The sequence below is a fragment of the Nerophis lumbriciformis genome, linkage group LG30 (genome assembly GCF_033978685.3).
Source record: "Nerophis lumbriciformis linkage group LG30, RoL_Nlum_v2.1, whole genome shotgun sequence".
NCBI lineage: Eukaryota > Metazoa > Chordata > Actinopteri > Syngnathiformes > Syngnathidae > Nerophis > Nerophis lumbriciformis.
In genome coordinates, this window is record NC_084577.2 from 354,841 (window position 1) to 374,136 (window position 19,296).

At 39.5% G+C, this 19,296-nt stretch overlaps 1 protein-coding gene across 2 annotated transcripts in view; it reads left to right on the forward strand.

Moving 5' to 3' along the window:
* The window catches only part of LOC133572530 (zinc finger FYVE domain-containing protein 1), a 40,026-nt gene extending 32,720 nt beyond the window's left edge, over positions 1 to 7,306 (forward strand). For both annotated transcript variants that reach the window (XM_061925334.2, XM_061925337.2), the window contains exons 10-12: positions 987 to 1,179; positions 1,422 to 1,520; positions 6,210 to 7,306. In XM_061925334.2, the coding sequence (XP_061781318.1) occupies positions 987 to 1,179; positions 1,422 to 1,520; positions 6,210 to 6,442 (525 nt within the window). In that variant the 3' untranslated portion in view covers positions 6,443 to 7,306. The remainder of the gene's footprint in view (positions 1 to 986; positions 1,180 to 1,421; positions 1,521 to 6,209) is intronic.
* Positions 7,307 to 19,296: the final 11,990 nt, after the last annotated feature.

Genomic DNA, 19,296 nt, shown 5'->3' on the forward strand with positions numbered 1-19,296 from the left:
ACAGACAGAGTCCCATTGCTTTTATGAGCGGTCGAGCGAGTCAAAAGCCGAAAATTCTATTTGTGGCGGACGTAATTCTTTCGTGGCGGGCCGCCACAAATAAATGAATGTGTGGGAAACACTGTATTGTCTAGACCAGTGGTTCTCAACCTTTTTTCAGTGATGTACCTCCTGTGAACATTTTTTAATTCAAGTACCCCCTAATCAGAGCAAAGCATTTTTGGTTGAAAAAAAAGAGATTAAGTAAAATACAGCACTTTGTCATCAGTTTCTGATTTATTAAATTGTATAACAGTGCAAAATATTGCTCATTTGTTGTGGTGTTTCTTGAACTATTTGGAAAAAAAGATATAAAAAAAACTAAAAACTTGTTGAAAAATAAACAAGTGATTCAATTATAAATAAAGATTTCTACACATAGAAGTAATCATCAACTTAAAGTGCCCTCTTTGGGGATTGTAATAGAGATCCATCTGGATTCATGAACTTAATTCTAAACATTTCTTCACAAAAAAAGAAATCTTTATCATCAATATTTATGGAACATGTCCACAAAAAATCTAGCTGTCAACACTGAATATTGCATTGTTGCATTTCTTTTCACACTTCTTTTTGACAGACATTTAAAAAAAAATCTCACTTACCCCTTGGCATACCTTCAAGTACCCCCAGGGGTATGCGTACCCCCATTTGAGAACCACTGGTCTAGACCACAAGAAAGAATGTTGAACTGTAGATTAAAATCATCATTGGTCCCAATGAATAATTGTTTGGACAACGTAGCAGGCCACAGTACATGTTTCCTTTACCATAAAGAAAGGATCTGCTCAGTTTGCTTGTAAACTTTATTAGTGTGCAATATTGTGCTCATTAAACAGTAATGCAGTATTATGTCATGTGAAATATGCAGTAGAATACTACAATCCAGACCATGTGATCCGCTCTATCTTAATTGTGGTATCTTTGTTTTCTCTGTGCTCTTTAAGGCCTGTCATGGCTGTCACAAGGTGTTTGAGGAGGCAGAGCGTAAGCACCACTGCCGGTCATGTGGGGAGGGCTTCTGCCACTTGTGCTCCAGCTACAGGATCCCAGTCCCAGAGAAGGGCTGGGGAAGCAGCCCTGTCAGGGTGTGTATGGCCTGCTATCAACAGGGAGGACCACCTGAAACCAACAATCAGGGTAAGGCAGTAACATCCCTTTCTAGAGCTTTGAACTATTTTGAATGTCTCCTTTGGATTTAGGATTTTTATTTTTCATCTGCTATGTTTTAAGTGTTGGACAAATATCAATAATGTAATCTCTCACAATACAGTATAGATATGCCAACAAGAGATATCAATACTGGCACTGTCTACTCTTGACGTGTTTTTACCAATTTCTCAAGTAGCAATATTTGATTATATTTTGTTTTCTTTGCTTAGTGTGTAAAGTGGAGCCTCGTGGTCTCATCGCTCGCAGGGTGGCAGAGGTGGCTCAGTCTACGTTGGACATGGTCAGCACCGCTATGGACTATCCTCTCTGTGAGTTTCAGCTGCACACTGTTTGATTTTCATAGTGAAGTAACATTATCGTTTATCATTTATTAATAAGAAGTCTTAGGGCGGACTCAAACTAGGCCAATTGTATTGTGCTTAGGTCCACTTAAAACCTGGAGCACGGTATGTTTGGCTTTTGGCAAAATTTGAAGTGGTGAGTCAGGGGTCCGGAAAAATTCAATGCGTGTGCATGCACCGTCGCAGAGTCATAGAATAATAGGAATGCGACTGTTAACATCAGATCTTAATACTAACCGACTCAATTCATAATTGAAATAAAAATACAACAACTCAACTCAAAATGATCCAACAGTGAAACCCAGAGCACACTGTGATTACCTTTGTGTGTATGACAAAATGATGTCATGTAATTCATGCAATTGCTGCTCTTGTCTTAATTGATAGCGGCAAATACAAAAATCAGAATCAGTTAACCTCAACTGCTGTACAAGCCAACACCCTCATACCTCAAAGTGAAATGTACAAGTCGTCCCCCACCATTTGCATCCATTTCGGTTTATGAACATTTACACCGTGCCAAATATGCCTCTGTGTGTGAACCATGTTTCGTTGTACGAACGCTTCATTTATTCATTCATTCATTGAATTTTTGTGCAACTGGAAGCCCTATGGGGCTGTCATTTTGATGACATTACTTCCTGTACACGTGGGCACGAACATTTTGAAGAGGCGGGCCCCCAACGTCACACCCTGTTTACATCCTTTCCATACTTGCCAACCTTGAGACCTCCGAATTCGGGAGATGGGGGGTGGGGGCGTGGTTAAGAGGGGAGGGGTATATTTACAACTAGAATTCACCAAAACTTAAGTATTTCATTCATATATATATATATAAATAAAAACATCTGACATATTTCCAGTTTATCATTACGACACGTCTGAAAAGGAGTTGGAAGAAAGACTTTGTCATTGGTATATAATGAGGATGTGTTGTGGAGATGGGATTGATGAAGGGAGACTGATCTTGAGCAGCATTTCTTTCAAAGAGCCGTTCAAAAGACTGTCTCGTTATTATAGGTTTATTTCACCAAACTGTTTCTTGGCCCTAGTGTGTGAATGTGAGTGTGATTGGTTGTCTGTCTATTTGTGTTGGCCCTTCGATTAGGTGGCGACTCGCCCAAGGTGTCCTTGCCTTCTGCCCAAGTGCAGCTGGAATTGGCTCGCACCTGGGAATTGGCTCTCGTCGTTCACTTAAAAGAGTCGTTAAAAAGTCTTGATTCATTTGCGAACCTCACATCACTACTGTGTTGTTGTTGTGGCCAATGTGGCTAATCCCAATTCAATGTTCGTCATGAAAGTGACACAAGAGGAAATATCTAAAATCGTGAAAAATTGCAAATCCAAGACTTCAATCGATTGTAAAAGAATTGATATAGAAACGATAAAAAAGGTTATTGAAGAGATCTCAGGACCAATAATGTATATCAGTAATCTATCATTTAAAACAGGTAAATTCCCAAACACAATTAAATTAGCTAAAGTGGTACTGAACCATAAGACTAGAGACAAACACCAATTTACAAATTATAGACCTGTTTCTTTACTTCCACAGTTTTCTAAAATCATTGAAAAACTGTTCAATAACAGATTAGACAATTTCATGAACAAACATAGAATACTCGCTGAAAACCAATATGGATACAGAGCTAATATTTCAACATTGATGACTTCAATCGAAATAACAGAAGAAATGACCAATGCAATAGATGGTAAACAGTGTGCAGCGGCAGTGTTTATGGATCTAACTAAAGAATTTAACACAATTAATCGCAATATTTTAATCAAATTAGGACGTCAGGTGGTTTGTCTTAAACTGGATAGGAAGCTACTTAACCAACAGGGGGCAATATGTGAAGCTAGGCCAGGGGTCGGCAACCCGCGGCTCCGGAGCCGCATGCGGCTCTTTGATCACTCTGCTGCGGCTCAGCAGCTTACTTGCTGAACCCCCCAATTTTCCCGTGAGACTTCCGGATTTCAGTGCCTCTCGCAGAAAACTCCCGGGATTAATATTCACCGATTTTCACCCTTACAGCTATAATAAGGGCGCGCCAAGATGGTACAACATTTGGCGCTCTCTACAATCTGTATTAACAGCGTGCCAGCCCAACACTTGTTATACAATATACATCTTCTACTTGCACACGTACGGGACAGCAAGGCATACTTGGTCAACAGCCACACAGGTTACACTGACGGTGACCATATAAAACAACTTTAACACTCTTACTAATAATGCGCCACACTTTGAACCAAAACCAAACAAGAATGACAAACACATTTCGGGAGAACATCTGCACCTTAACACAACATAAACACAACAGAACAAACACCCAGAATCCCATGCAGCCCTGACTCTTCCGGGCTACATTATACACACCTGCTACCACCAAACCCCGCCCCCACCCCAAGCCTGCTCCCTCACACATCTGTGCGTCGGTTGAGGTGGGCGGGGTTTGGTAGCGGGGGTGTATAATGTATCCCGGAAGAGTTTGGGCTGCATGGGATTCTGGGTATTTGTCCTGTTGTGTTTATGTTGTGTTACTGTGCAGATGTTCTCCCGAAATGTGTTTGTCATTCTTGTTTGGTGTGGGTTCACAGTGTGGCGCATTATTAGTAAGAGTGTTATAGGTTGTTTTTTTTATCCCGCACCGTCAGTGTAACCTGTGTGGTTGTTGACCAAGTATGCATTGCTGTCACCTACGTGAGCAAGCGGAAACACCATACAACGTGAAGCTAATCAGGCACGCTAGTTGTAGTGGGTGCTATATCACGGCACGCATGATGCTGACAAGCTTCATTCATTCAAAACCCGCGTGCTGCACCAGCTTACAAATTCCATATAAAGGTGTGGGCAGCGAGTCTGAGACCCCTGGTTTATACATAACACAAAGCAAAAAGAAAACTTTATAAGCAGTGTTATTTCTTTTAAAATTTAAAAAAAACTTTGCGGCTTCCATTGTTTTCTATAATTTGCGAAACTGGTCAAAATGGCTCTTTGACTGGTAAAGGTTGCCGACCCCTGAGCTAGGCAAACACATCTACACCGCTAAATACATTCTGTGGCGTACCACAGGGATCAATACGGGGACCAAAATCGTTCCATATTTGTATAAATGATATTAGTGTAGTTGCAAAATACTTAAAGTTAATATTATTTGCAAACAATACAGGAAAGAACACACAGAAGCTAATACAATTAATCACAGAAAAAATAAAGAGATGGTTTGACAAAAACAGACTATTCTTAAACCTCAGTAAAACTAAAATAAGGATATTTGGTAACAATAGAAGAGAAAGTCAAACACAAACACAAATAGATGGAGTAGACATTGAAAGAGTAAATTAAATCAAATTTCTAGGTGTAATGTATGATGATAAAATGAACTGGAAATCTCATATAAAAATATACAACATAAGGTGGAAATAAATTAATCAATAATGAATAAAACTACCGGTAAATATGGATTGGACCAAAAATCACTTCATATTCTCTACTGCTTGCTAGTGTTCCCATATCTGAGGTATTGTGCAGAAATATGGGGAACTAACTACAAATGTATGCTTCAGTCACTAACCATGTTACAAAAAAGATACATAATATATAGATAACACTCAAATTCCACAATATAGTGAACTTGCAAACAGCTAAAATGATAAACGAAGTAAACTAACCTGCTACCTACCTCAATATATTATGAAATATAACTTACATCACTATTTATTATTTATTTATTTTTAAACGTTATTATTTATGGAGTATATTGTGAATAAATTGAGAACCCTCAGTGAACAGAAGTATTAGCAGTTGCTATGTAATGGACAAAGGGTACGATTAAATAATCTCTGCTTCTTCTTACTCCTTTCCGAACATGTTGAAAAGCACCTTTTAGCTCTTATTTCCAAAATTGTGTACACTACTGAATTGGGGTCTTATGCCGACATGTGGACACTTATACTGCTATCTGGTGGTGTCAGAAGAGTCAATAGAATTTGGGGAAAAAAAGTGTAAAAATAAAAATTTGCATGTCACTACACATGAAGTACACGTTTGTGTACTTATGGACTAAGTACATCATGTTAAAAGATGATTTTTAGTTTTTATTGTAATTAGGGTCCAATAAGCCCAAATAGCAAAGAGAAATAAAAAAAAGCATGTAAACAAACAGCTTGGGCCTTAAGAGGTTAAATACACTATAACTTCTGGACTATATGGAGGAGGAGGAGGACGAAGACCGCTCTCCAGTAGGCTACTCTGCTGGGCGACAGGCACCGCCTTTTGTTAAATTTGTGAATGAACAAAAGCGCCTGTGTCAATATTTAATGTCTCAATGTTTGATAAACGTGCGTTATTGTCCAAATATTAGAGTATACAATGTCTGTTTTAGCTTCTTTTTTTCCCCCCCCAAGATAAACAAGTATCAAAAATGGCTCCTGTATGCTTTGATCTTTTAGAAAGGCGTTTCTTGGTGGAAAAGGTTTGGACACCCCTGATTTAAAGACTAAACCTTTAATTTGCAACTTTGTTGCCATTGCTGCATGTTTTGCCAGTTCAAATTGATGGATCCCCAAATGGCATTATTATAAAAAGAACACCTCAGGTATGAAAATTTGCTGAGAAAGAATTAATAATCTGTTCTATTTGGTTCTTTGCAGGCTTTGTAAAGGACGTAGCGCGACCAGACTACTGGGTTCCAGACCAGGACATCACTCAGTGCCATCAGTGCTGCAAAGTCTTCACCCCAGTTATGTCCAAGCACCACTGCAGGGCCTGTGGTCAGGGTGTGTGTGGCCCCTGCTCCACACACATGAAGCCTGTCCCCTCCAGAGGGTGGGACCACCCTGTGCGTGTGTGTGACAGCTGCAAAACCCAAACCGATGGTCTCTAAACTTTAAATCCCGAATGGATCTGAAGGTATGACAACGGGTGCCGGCCACGTGTTCCTTACCTTTTCGGCCTTTTTTTCTACCATCCTGCTTGGTTTAGTAGACAATATGGTGGTCTTCACTTTACTTGGGGTTCCAACACACTGAAGCCCTCCACAAAGTGACCTGTGGTGTCAAACAATGAACCAGCAGGAGATTTTCTGCTAGAATATTTTGAACATGTTGACTTTAGAGTACCTTCTCATTCTGTCATGAGCAAGCTTGTTTTTAGCTCACCAGACATCTATCTAACAGGAATAAAGGTAAGGATGGAGGCCAGTACAGTTTAGTCACTGCAAAGAATGTTTATGCATCACAGATTGGACACGTTCAAATGTCCAGCTTGATTTTGGTCCGTTTTATATGTTTACAGTAAATAAACAAGGTTGAATTGTCTTATAAATAACTTTGTTGCGTGATCATAAATACATTTAGTCATGCAACATTCTTATGGCACATTGTTAGCATCAGTGACGTGCGGTGATGTTCATGACTGGTGAGGCACTGACTTCATCACAGTCAGATTTACAAACAACAAAGAGTATCTTATTCACCATTTGATTGGCAGCAGTTAACGGGTTATGTTTAAAAGCTCATACCAGCATTCTTCCCTGCTTGGCACTCAGCATCAAGGCTTGGAATTGGGGGTTAAATCACCAAAAATTATTCCCGGGCGCGGCGCCGCTGCTCCCCTCACCTCCCAGGGGGTGATCAAGGGGATGGGTCAAATGCAGAGGACAAATTTCAACACACCTAGTATGTGTGACAATCATTGCTACTTTAACTTAACTTTAACTTTACACATACAAACTGTCGCACACAAAAAAGCACATTTAATTTAAAAAAACGTTATTATGGTCTTACCTTTACTTATAAATGAAGTCCATGCGCAGCTCCTTTTGAACAAAAGCATCGATAACTTGTCTTCCTTATCTTTCTTCAGTTTTAAAAATTGTTTTATTTTAGATATGTAATCCTTCATGTTAAAAGTCCAGGCGAGAGGAAAAAATAAACGATCGCTGCTAACTGTTGCTGCTTGTTGTCACTTCTTCTGCAGCCGAGTACCGTATTTTTCGGAGTATAAGTCGCACCGGAGTATAAGTCGCACCTGCCGAAAAGGCATAATAAAGAAGGAAAAAAACATATATAAGTCGTACTGGAGCCCGGCCAAACTATGAAAAAAAACTGCGACTTATAGTCCGAAAAATACGGTAGTTGCAAGAATGATCTCTGGGATCACTAGCGCCCTCTACCACCAGGAGGCGGGATTACTGCGAGCCTCAGCCAGTGCGTCTTTTGCAGCCGTTTTATGATTGCTCAGCACAAGAAATACGTTACACACATACAGTTGTTGACAAAATACACTGTACATTATATACCTCAGCTAACTAAACTATAGAAATGTATAATATAGTTCATATAGCAATACGGTCTCACTGCACAGCAGGCCAGCAGTTAGCCGAGTCATTGCGCAATCCATGGTGAGGCTCAACTGGCTGCTGATCACCGCAAGTCTCTTCTCAGTATTTGAACGGCAAATGTGAAAATTCATCGATTTTGAATAAAAATAATCTAAAACTGGTGAAGTTAAATGGAAAATAACTTTATAGTATAATCACTGGATACATATAACAATTTAATTTTTTTTTTTCTTTTTACATTTTTTTTCTTTCCATGATGGCACGTGAGGCCAAGCCTCACCTGCCTCCCCCTGACTGCACGTCACTGGTTAGCATACTCCCACACTGCTTTACATTACTGAGGTAGATTATTATTAATAGTCCATCAGTCAGGATTTGTGCTTGAAATGTCATATCAGTGATTATTCTATCTGTTATCACAGTATAGAATCAGCAGATAAAAATGTTTACACACAGTCAAGGAATTTAGAGTACTGTAAATCTTTTTCTAGTTCTAACACTATTGTTATTCTAACACAAAATAATTAGGGTTAAAAGTAGTCCTTAAAATTTTTTATGAAACAGTGATTTTTAAAAAAGCCAGAGCAATTCCTTTCCTTTTATCCTTGTTATAATCTCAGCCAATGCATCAGGAAACTCACTTGCTACGGTCCTTTATTCAGCTTCTACAGTTTATTATGTTCCCTATAATTGTAGTGATCACAAAGGTTTCATTAGGAGAATTGATTTGCTTTCATAAAGCTTCAAAAAGTGGTCAAATAATGTCGAGGTAGATATTTAAATCAAAACTTTCCAGCAGACTATTATTTGGCGCGTCGTTCTTGTAATGCCGCATGTGCACACAAGAGGGCGATAGAGGAATGGCTAAATTGGTGTGAAGTGTGTTTAAAAGAGCACCTGTGAATGGCTGTGGGGAAATACTAGCAGGGGAATTTGATGAAGATTTTGTAGAATGTTCTAAAAGTCAGATATGTATACAATATACAAAGCAGAAAAGATAAACAGTTAGTTGTACTCGTGTAGGTCTAACGTGTGCCTCTGGCACAGTTACAGTGTATCTGCCTGTGTGTGTTTCAACTGTAATGATGTCATGTCATCATGGAACATGTACCAATAAGTCGGCTTGAACAGTGATTAATATTAAAATGAATAATAAATACATAAATAGAAAATCATTCCAAATAAACAAATACATATTTCCAAAAAAATGTGACTGACATGTTTTATAATGTATAAATCAATTCTAAAACACTGTTTAAAGATAAAAACAAATGGTAAAATGAAGACAAATAGAACCAAAAGACACAATTTAATGAGAAAAAAAGCTGAACTAAAAATGAAAGCTCCTAACACAAATATTTCAATAGGCTAGTACAGGGGTGCTCACACTTTTTCTGCAGGCGAGCTACTTTTCAATTGATCAAGTCGTGGGGATCTACCTCATTCATATATATCATTTATATTTACTTATTTATGAAATATATGTTTTTGTTAACAAGTTAAAGGTGTTTAATGATAATGCAAGCATGTTTAACACATATAGTTAATATTGTTAATACATTAAAGGTGTTTAATGATAATACAAGTATGTTTAATACATATAGTTAATATTGTTAACAAGTTAAAGATGTTTAAAGATAATGCAAGCATGTTTAACACATATAGTTAATATTGTTAATACATTAAAGGTGTTTAATGATAATACAAGTATGTTTAATACATATAGTTAATATTGTTAACAAGTTAAAGATGTTTAAAGATAATGCAAGCATGTTTAACACATATAGTTAATATTGTTAACAAGTTAAAGGTGGTTAAAAATAATACAAGCATGTTTAACACAAATAGTTAATATTGTTAACAACTTAAAGGTGGTTAAAGATAAAACAAGCATGTTTAACACATAATTAATATTGTTAACAACTTAAAGGTGGTTAAAGATAATACAAGCATGTTTAACACATATAGTTAATATTGTTAACAAGTTAAAGGTGTTTAAAGATAATACAAGCATGTTTAACACATATAGATTCCTTTCTTTCATGAAGACAAGAATATAAGTTGGTGTATTACCTGATTCTGATGACTTGCATTGATTGTAATCAGACAGTGGTGATGATAACGTCCGCATTTTCGAATGGAGGAGAAAAAAAGTCCTCCTTTCTGTCCAATACCACATGAAAGTGGTTGGTTTTTGGCATCTTATTTGTCCAGCTTCCGTACTCCTTTGTATACACTTTACAAGAAATACATTGTCGGCAAACTCCGTAGCTTGCTAGCTTGTGCACGCCAGCTTTCTGAGACTCTTATTTTGGTAGCGCAGGCAGGATGAAGCAGAGCTTTTATTGTGCAACTGTGCAGTCGGTCTTTGGAGTTTTGACAACAGGTACGGCGCCAGAGTCTGTTGAAATAAAGTGTTTCTCGTCTTCCAGTCGGTAATTTTAATGAGCTGGCAGCAGCCAGCGTCATCTCAGAAGACCCTCGGGTGCCGTGAATGTCAATCAAGTGACGAAAGTGACGTCATAGTGAAGATTTATGATCGCTCATTTTTAGGACAATTTTTTTAATGCCTGGCTGGTGATCGACCGACACACCCTCCGAGATCGACCGGTAGATCGCGATCGACGTAATGAGCACCCCTGGGCTAGTATACCATATACAGTATATACATAGCTTTTTACAAAATCTAAAAAATAAAAGCATCCTTTGTTTTTTGTTTTTCAGTACGTAGCCCTTAAAAGTTTGGACACCCCTGGACTACTTATATTGATTGTATACAATTGTGTTTTGAATTAAACTGAACATTTTTCAGTTTAATTCAGAACATCATCTCTTTTGCACTAATTAAAAGGAATAATATTGTTAACTTTAAGGTTACTTATGTTTCATACTTCAAATCACATTTTCACTTTGGCTCTCGGAGCAGCAGCAGATGGAGCTCAAGTAGCAAGCTTATCTTTCCTAGCGGTCAAAGGAGGAGCAGTGTGCGCAAGGCGTTGTATCACTACGCCAGAAAAGTAGTTCCTCTCTTAGGTCCTACAATAATATTGCCGCTAAGGTCCACAGCATGTTAGTGGAGCATTTTGGACGTTATTTTTAGGGCGCTTTATAGGCAGAATAGAGGAATCCCCATTTCTGGTGCAGTTTTCCTTTAAACCAGCTAGAAAATGGACTCTCAGACAATGGTGGGGCACCTGGCAGAGCCTCCTGATTGGCACAACAGGGATAGGGGCCTTGTTTTTTACAAACTTAATTGGTTCTTGAACATGGTTCGCAAACTGAATAGCTTGTATAGTGAAGAAGAGTTCCCTAGAAGTAACAATGTAAACATGAATAATTGGTTCTGGCCATGACGAAAGTCCCTATTTACTCTCCTTTGGGACTAAAAATAGACGGTGCGACCAGACAAAATGAAGTAGCACTTGTCAAATGGTTTTCAACACTTTTATTCTCATTATGCGCCTAAAATAAATTCATGATAAGTAAGATTTGGGGAAAAGAAAGAGTTGTCAACAGACCATTAAGACGCCAGAGCAAACCTCTGCACATCTGCTCAGTGCAGACGTGATCACTTGTAACAACAACATGCGAGCTAAGCTGCTACCAAAACAATTAGCCAGTCACAGCAGATTTGAGTTCAACAACTAAAAGTATGAATTTGATAGTCAACAAATCCTTCATGTCGATGGTTTATTGTAAGGTTATGAGGACGTGCTGTAAGGAAATAAGTCCTTTGGTGTGGATGAAAGATACTCTGTTGCTCAGACGACGTCTGTGCATACATGCTGCTTCTGACAAGATGGGGAGCATGCCACTAAAGAACAAAATAAAAGCTATTATTGGCAGTTTATATATTGTGCTTCCAATGCCAGTAATCAGAGACTAGCGATAGTACCTCAACTCAAACTTTGGTCTATATCTCTTTTCTCGTCAACACATAAAAATGCACTTTTCACATGACAATATCAAGTACTTTAACCCTTGTACTACTCTCAACAAAACAGGCACATTGATTTTGGTCTTAAAATCAGCACTTTCATTAATGTTTTTGTACAAGTTGTTTTCATTTCATTTCATTTTTTTAAGTTGTTATTTATGTTGTTACAAAATGCTCTTTTATTAGAATTGTGTATGTCATGCCCTTGTGACATTTTTGTTGCATTTGTGATACATTTTCAATATAAATGAATACATCTGTTAATTAGAACCATATCATACTGTACTGCCACCAAAGAGAATTCAATGCAACATTTTTAGACAAATAAGAATAAGTGTCAGATGGACAGATGTCTACAACAAAGTAAAGTCATATTATATCAAATATTTGGGTGTTTTTTTCCCCCCCCTTTGGGTTTATGTTTTGCTGTGTGTTTTTCATCTTTGTTGCTCGATTATAAAAGATGTCGATCAAAGAGGTGTTCTGGGAAGTAGTGGGGCAACGTTCATATATGCGTAAAGTTTGCAAACAGCCTCTTTTTGTGGGGTCCCACTGAATTTTCAAAGGACTGATACTGATACAACTTTTGTGGTTCCTAGTATCAACATCACTGCTCATTCTGGCATGTGTATAAGTAGCAGTATAATCAGTAATGTAATTGCATGTTATGTGATACCAGTCATGTGATGTGACTGATATCATGTGTAGATCAGTACACAGCATGACGTAGTATGAGCTGTGGGATAGAGATGTTCAATTAAGGGTTGCATCATGCCTTATGGTAGCACTGTCTTTATATGTATGAGTGCATCAGTGACGTGCAGTCAGGAGAGGCAGGTGAGGCAGGTGAGGCAGGGCCTCACGTGCCATCATGGAAAGAAAAAAAATGTAAAAGGAAAAAAAAATAATTAAATTGTAAAATGTATCCAGTGATTATACTATAAAGTTATTTTCCATTTAACTTCACCAGTTTTAGATTATCTTTATTCAAAATCGCTGAATTTTCACATTTGCCGTTCAAATACTGAGAAGAGACTTGCGGTGATCAGCAGTCAGTTGAGCCTCACCATGGATTGCGCAATGACTCGGCTAACTGCTGGCCTGCTGTGCAGTGAGACCGTATTGCTATATGAACTATATTATACATTTCCATAGTTTAGTTAGCTGAGGTATATAATGTACAGTGTATTTTGTCAACTGTATGTGTGTAACGTATTTCTTGTGCTGAGCAATCATAAAACGGCTGCGAAGATGCACTGTGTGAGGCTCGCAGCAATCCCGCCTCCTGGTGGTAGAGGGCGCTAGTGATCCCAGAGATCATTCTTGCGACTACTCGGCTGCAGAAGAAGTGACAACTAGCAGCAACAGTTAGCAGCGATCGTTTATTTTTTCCTCTCGCCTGGACTTTTAACATGGAGGATTGCATATCTAAAATAAACAGTTTTCTAAACTAGACTTTCAATGGAAGCAGGAGGTAATACTTAAAGGACGATCTCCATCGAGACAGAGAGACTTTTAAAACTGAAGAAAGATAAGGAAGACTTCTATAAACAAGTTATCGATGCTTTTGTTCAGAAGGAGCGGGGCATGGACTTCATTTATAAGTAAAGGTAAGACCATAATAACGGTTTTTTTATTAAATGTGCTTTTTTGTGTGCTACAGTTTGTATGTGTAAAGTTAAAGTTAAGTTAAAGTACCAATGATTGTCACACACACACTAGGTGTGGTGAAATTTGTCCTCTGCATTTGACCCATCCCCTTGTTCACACCCTGGGAGGTGAGGGGAGCAGTGGGCAGCAGCGGCGCCGCGCCCGGGAATCATTTTTGGTGATTTAACCCCCAATTCCAACCCTTGATGCTGAGTGCCAAGCAGGGAAGAATGCTGGTATGAGCTTTTAAACATAACCTGTTAACTGCTGCTAATCAAATGGTGAATAAGATACTCTTTAGGGTTCATATGTTTGTAAATCTGACTGTGATGAAGTCAGTGCCTCACCAGCCATCAACCTCACCGCACGTCACTGGAGTGCATATGTATGTTACTGTATACATTGTTTGGGTGGTATTTGTAAAATGGTGTTATTTAGGACATTTGATATTGCTCCTAATTTCTTTCTGTGCCACTAAAATTGTAATATATATATATATATATATATATATATATATATATATATATATATATGTATGTGTGGGGAAAAAAATCACAAGACTATTTCATCTCTACAAGCCTGTTTCATGAGGGGGGGTACCCTCAATCATCAGGAGATTTTAATGGGAGCATTCGCATACCATGGTTTATATAGGGCACAGAGTGGGTGGGTACAGGCTGGCCTAGGGGCGTGGTGATTGGCTCATGTGTTACCTAGGAGGTGTTTCCGTCTATGGCGGTATGCTGTTACAATTTCGCTGCGCTTGTTGAGGGATGACAGGTCTGGACGGTAAATAATAAACAGTTTCTCTTTCAAGCATAGGTTGCATCTTTTATTACCACTATTGTAAGGTGTGCTGGATGCAAGAATTTGCCATGTTATTGAATATTCAACATTATTGTCTTTGAGGTCCCAAATGTGTTTGCTGAGTTCTGTGGTATTTCGCAGGTTTTTGTTCCTGAAAGAAGCCTTGTGATTGTTCCATCTGGTTTTGAATTCTCCCTCGGTTAATCCTACATATGTGTCGGATGTGTTAATGTCCTTGCGTATTACCTTAGATTGGTAGACAACTGATGTTTGTAAGCACCCCCCGTTGAGAGGGCAATCAGGTTTCTTTCGACAGTTACAGTCTTTGTTGGTTTTGGAGTCGCTCTGTCTGGGGGCCGACGGCTCATTTGCAATTGTTTTGTTGTGGTTTGAGATGATTTGTCGTATATTGTTCTCGCGCTCTACTACGGTATCGAGCACTATTTTTTGGATAACCTTATTAAGACATATATATATACAGTGGGGCAAAAAAGTATTTAGTCAGCCACCGATTGTGCAAGTTCTCCCACTTAAAATGATGACAGAGGTCTGTAATTTTCATCATAGGTACACTTCAACTGTGAGAGACAGAATGTGAAAAAAAAATCCAGGAATTCACATTGTAGGAATTTTAAAGAATTTATTTGTAAATTATGGTGGAAAATAAGTATTTGGTCACTTCAAACAAGGAAGATCTCTGGCTCTCACAGACCTGTAACTTCTTCTTTAAGAAGCTCTTCTGTCCTCCACTCGTTACCTGTATTAATGGCACCTGTTTGAACTTGTTATCTGTATAAAAGACACCTGTCCACAGCCTCAAACAGTCAGACTCCAAACTCCACTATGGCCAAGACCAAAGAGCTGTCGAAGGACACCAGGAAATGAATTGTAGACCTGCACCAGACTGTGAAGAGTGAATCTACAATAGGCAAGCAGCTTGGTGTGAGAAAATCAACTGTGGGAGCAATTATCAGAAAATGGAAGACATACAAGACCACTGATAATCTCCCTGGATCTGGGGCTCCACGCAAGATCTCATCCCGTGGGGTCAAAATGATCATGAGAACAGTGAGCAAAAATCCCAGAACCACACGGGGGGACCTGGTGAATGACCAGCACAGAGCTGGGACCAAAGTAACAAAGGTTGCCATCAGTAACACACTACACCGCCAGGGAATCAAATCCTGCAGTGCCAGACGTGTCCCCCTGCTTAAGCCAGTGCATGTCCAGGCCCGTCTGAAGTTTGCCAGAGACCACATGGACGATACAGCAGAGGATTGGGAGAATGTCATGTGGTCAGATGAAACCAAAATAGAACTTTTTGGTATAAACTCAACTTGTCGTGTTTGGAGGAAGAAGAATACTGAGTTGCATCCCAAGAACACATACCTACTGTGAAGCATGGGGGTGGAAACATCATGCTTTGGGGCTGTTTTTCTGCTAAGGGGACAGGCAGACTGATCCGTGTTAAGGAAAGAATGAATGGGGCCATGTATCGAGAGATTTTGAGCCACAACCTCCTTCCATCAGTGAGAGCTTTGAAGATGAAACGTGGCTGGGTCTTCCAGCATGACAATGATCCCAAACACAACACCCGGGCAACGAAGGAGTGGCTCCGTAAGAAGCATTTGAAAGTCCTGGAGTGGCCTAGCCAGTCTCCAGACCTCAACCCCATAGAAAATCTGTGGAGGGAGTTGAAAGTCCGCGTTGCTCGGCGACAGCCCCAAAACATCACTGCTCTCGAGAAGATCTGCATGGAGGAATGGGCCAAAATACCAGCTGCTGTGTGTGCAAACCTGGTAAAGACCTATAGTAATCGTTTGACCTCTGTTATTGCCAACAAAGGTTATATTACAAGGTATTGAGTTGAATTTTTGTTATTGACCAAATACTTATTTTCCACCATAATTTACAAATAAATTCTTTAAAAATCCTACAATGTGAATTCCTGGATTTTTTTTTCACATTCTGTCTCTCACAGTTAAAGTGTACCTATGATGAAAATTACAGACATTTGTCATCATTTTAAGTGGGAGAACTTGCACAATCGGTGGCTGACTAAATACTTGTTTGCCTCACTGTATATATATATATAGGTAAAAGCCAGTAAATTTGAATATTTTGAAAAACTTGATTTATTTCAGTAATTGCATTCAAAAGGTGATGATTTGAAGTGGCAACAAATGAAAATCCAAAATTCTGTGTGTCACAAAATTAGAATATTACTTAAGGCTAATACAAAAAAGGGATTTTTAGAAATGTTGGCCAACTGAAAAGTATGAAAATGAAAAATATGAGCATGTACAATACTCAATACTTGGTTGGAGCTCCTTTTGCCTCAATTACTGCGTTAATGCAGCGTGGCATGGAGTCGATGAGTTTCTGGCACTGCTCAGGTGTTATGAGAGCCCAGGTTGCTCTGATAGTGGCCTTCAACTCTTCTGCGTTTTTGGGTCTGGCATTCTGCATCTTCCTTTTCACAATACCCCACAGATTTCCTATGGGGCTAAGGTCAGGGGAGTTGGCGGGCCAATTTAGAACAGAAATACCATGGTCCGTAAACCAGGCACGGGTAGATTTTGCGCTGTGTGCAGGCGCCAAGTCCTGTTGGAACTTGAAATCTCCATCTCCATAGAGCAGGTCAGCAGCAGGAAGCATGAAGTGCTCTAAAACTTGCTGGTAGACGGCTGCGTTGACCCTGGATCTCAGGAAACAGAGTGGACCGACACCAGCAGATGACATGGCACCCCAAACCATCACCCAACCATGCAAATTTTGCATTTCCTTTGGAAATCGAGGTCCCAGAGTCTGGAGGAAGACAGGAGAGGCACAGGATCCACGTTGCCTGAAGTCTAGTGTAAAGTTTCCACCATCAGTGATGGTTTGGGGTGCCATGTCATCTGCTGGTGTCGGTCCAAACACATGTCAAAAGGGGTAAAGCTAAATCAGGCTAAAATTCAATCAATCAATCAATGTTTATTTATATAGCCCTAAATCACAAGTGTCCCAAAGGGCTGCACAAGCCACAACGACATCCTCAGTACAAAGCCCACATAAGGGCAAGGAAAAACTCACCCCAGTGGGACGTCGATGTGAATGACTATGAGAAACCTTGGAGAGGACCGCATATGTGGGTAAACCCCCCCCCCCCCCCCCCCCCCCTCTAGGGGAGACCGAATGCAATGGATGTCAAAATTAAGGTTTAAGAATGGCCTTCCCAAAGTCCTGACTTAAAGGTGTGGACAATGCTGAAGAAACAAGTCCAAACCAACACATTTAGCTGAACTGCAACAATTGTGTCAAGAGGAGTGGTCAAAAATTCAACCAGAAGCTTGTGGATGGCTACCAAAAGTGCCTTATTGCAGTGAAACTTGCCAAGGGACATGTAACCAAATATTAACATTGCTGTATGTATACTTTTGACCCAGCAGATTTGCTCACATTTTCAGTAGACCCATAATAAATTCATAAAAGAACCAAACTTCATGAATGTTTTTTGTGACAAGCAAGTATGTGCTCCAATCACTAAACAAAAAAATAAGAGTTGTAGAAATGATTGGAAACTCAAGACAGCCATGACATGATGTCCTTCACAAGTGTCAACAAACAACAACATTACAGCAAGCTTAAATATCACACACACAAAAATCTTGTGGGGAACTCCAAAACGTTAACCACCATGTTGCTACATTAAAAAAACAAAAAAGGAGCATCATTTTACATTGGATTGGCGATTATTTGTGGCATTGTTGGACACTCTGGGAATTTCGGAGTGATATACTAGCAGTGGCTTTACGTACCGTAGTCACCGCTCACCTTATTCCATGTGGTCTTCCACATCATTTCATGTGGCCCGCCATGTCATTTAATGTGGTCTTCCGCATCATTAAATATGGCCCGCCACATCATTCAATGTGGTCTGCCACATCATGTAATGTTATTTGCCACATCATACTGCAAGATGCCGCAGATCGTGCCCTGGGGATGGAGCGCATATTTCACGACCATGTAGACCTATTTGCCCGAAGAGACGAATATTTATTTGAACGCTGCAGTCCCCCCTTTCTTAAACTTATGTTTTGACATTATGTATTTCCCCCGCGGGAGAATACGAATTTCTCTTCTGTAATCTGTTTGTATTTTCTCCGTGTGTTTAATGTTAGTTTTTTTCCGCCAGAATTGTGCCCTTATATGGGGAATTTAGGGCGTTTACCTATGCAAATTACGGAATTAAGGGTGTTTAAATATGCATATTGGGGAAATCAGGGTGTGTTTATATGCACATTATGATAGACAACGCACGCGCTAACCATTTGGCATTCAGCAACTTAAGAACAGCAGGTGGGAACAATTTGGTCGTTTAAGAACACGTCATGAATTGGAATGGACTCCTCTTAGGAAATCACTTCGGGAGAAAGATAAGAGGAAAAGTTAAGAACGTATTGCTGAATGGGGCCCGATGTTGGTAAACTGAAAACGTCGCAAATAGAGGCGTTCGTAAATCGAGGTTCCACTGGATTTTTCTTTTTAAATCCCACGACCTTGCTGCATTAGTCTATTTCGCTTTCATGCAACATCGTGGACATCTTATCGTAGGATTTGCTGCTGCAAACAGTTGTGGACTAAAACAAAAGAAAGCTGCTGGGTTTGTCCTCAGCAAGTGGCTGCAATGAATCACTGTAATGACTTGGTGGAACAGCTTTAGGGAAGGCATTTAGTGTGTTGCAGTTTACAACAGAGAGACATACGTATTTCTAAAAGGTGTCATGTCAATTAAAAGGAAATGTATGAAAACGCCGCCACACACTAGTGGTACCCGTGAACCTTCACGCTGCAAGCCAACCGTGCTAACCGCTGTTTCACCGCGCCGGCCCTTCAGCATCCCCATGGATGATATTGTGTTTGCAGCTGCTATCATTGCCTTGGGCACTGTAATTGATATGTATGGGAGTACATTTTGCAGGCAACAGCACTTTCCAGATGTTATCAATCAAGGTTTTTT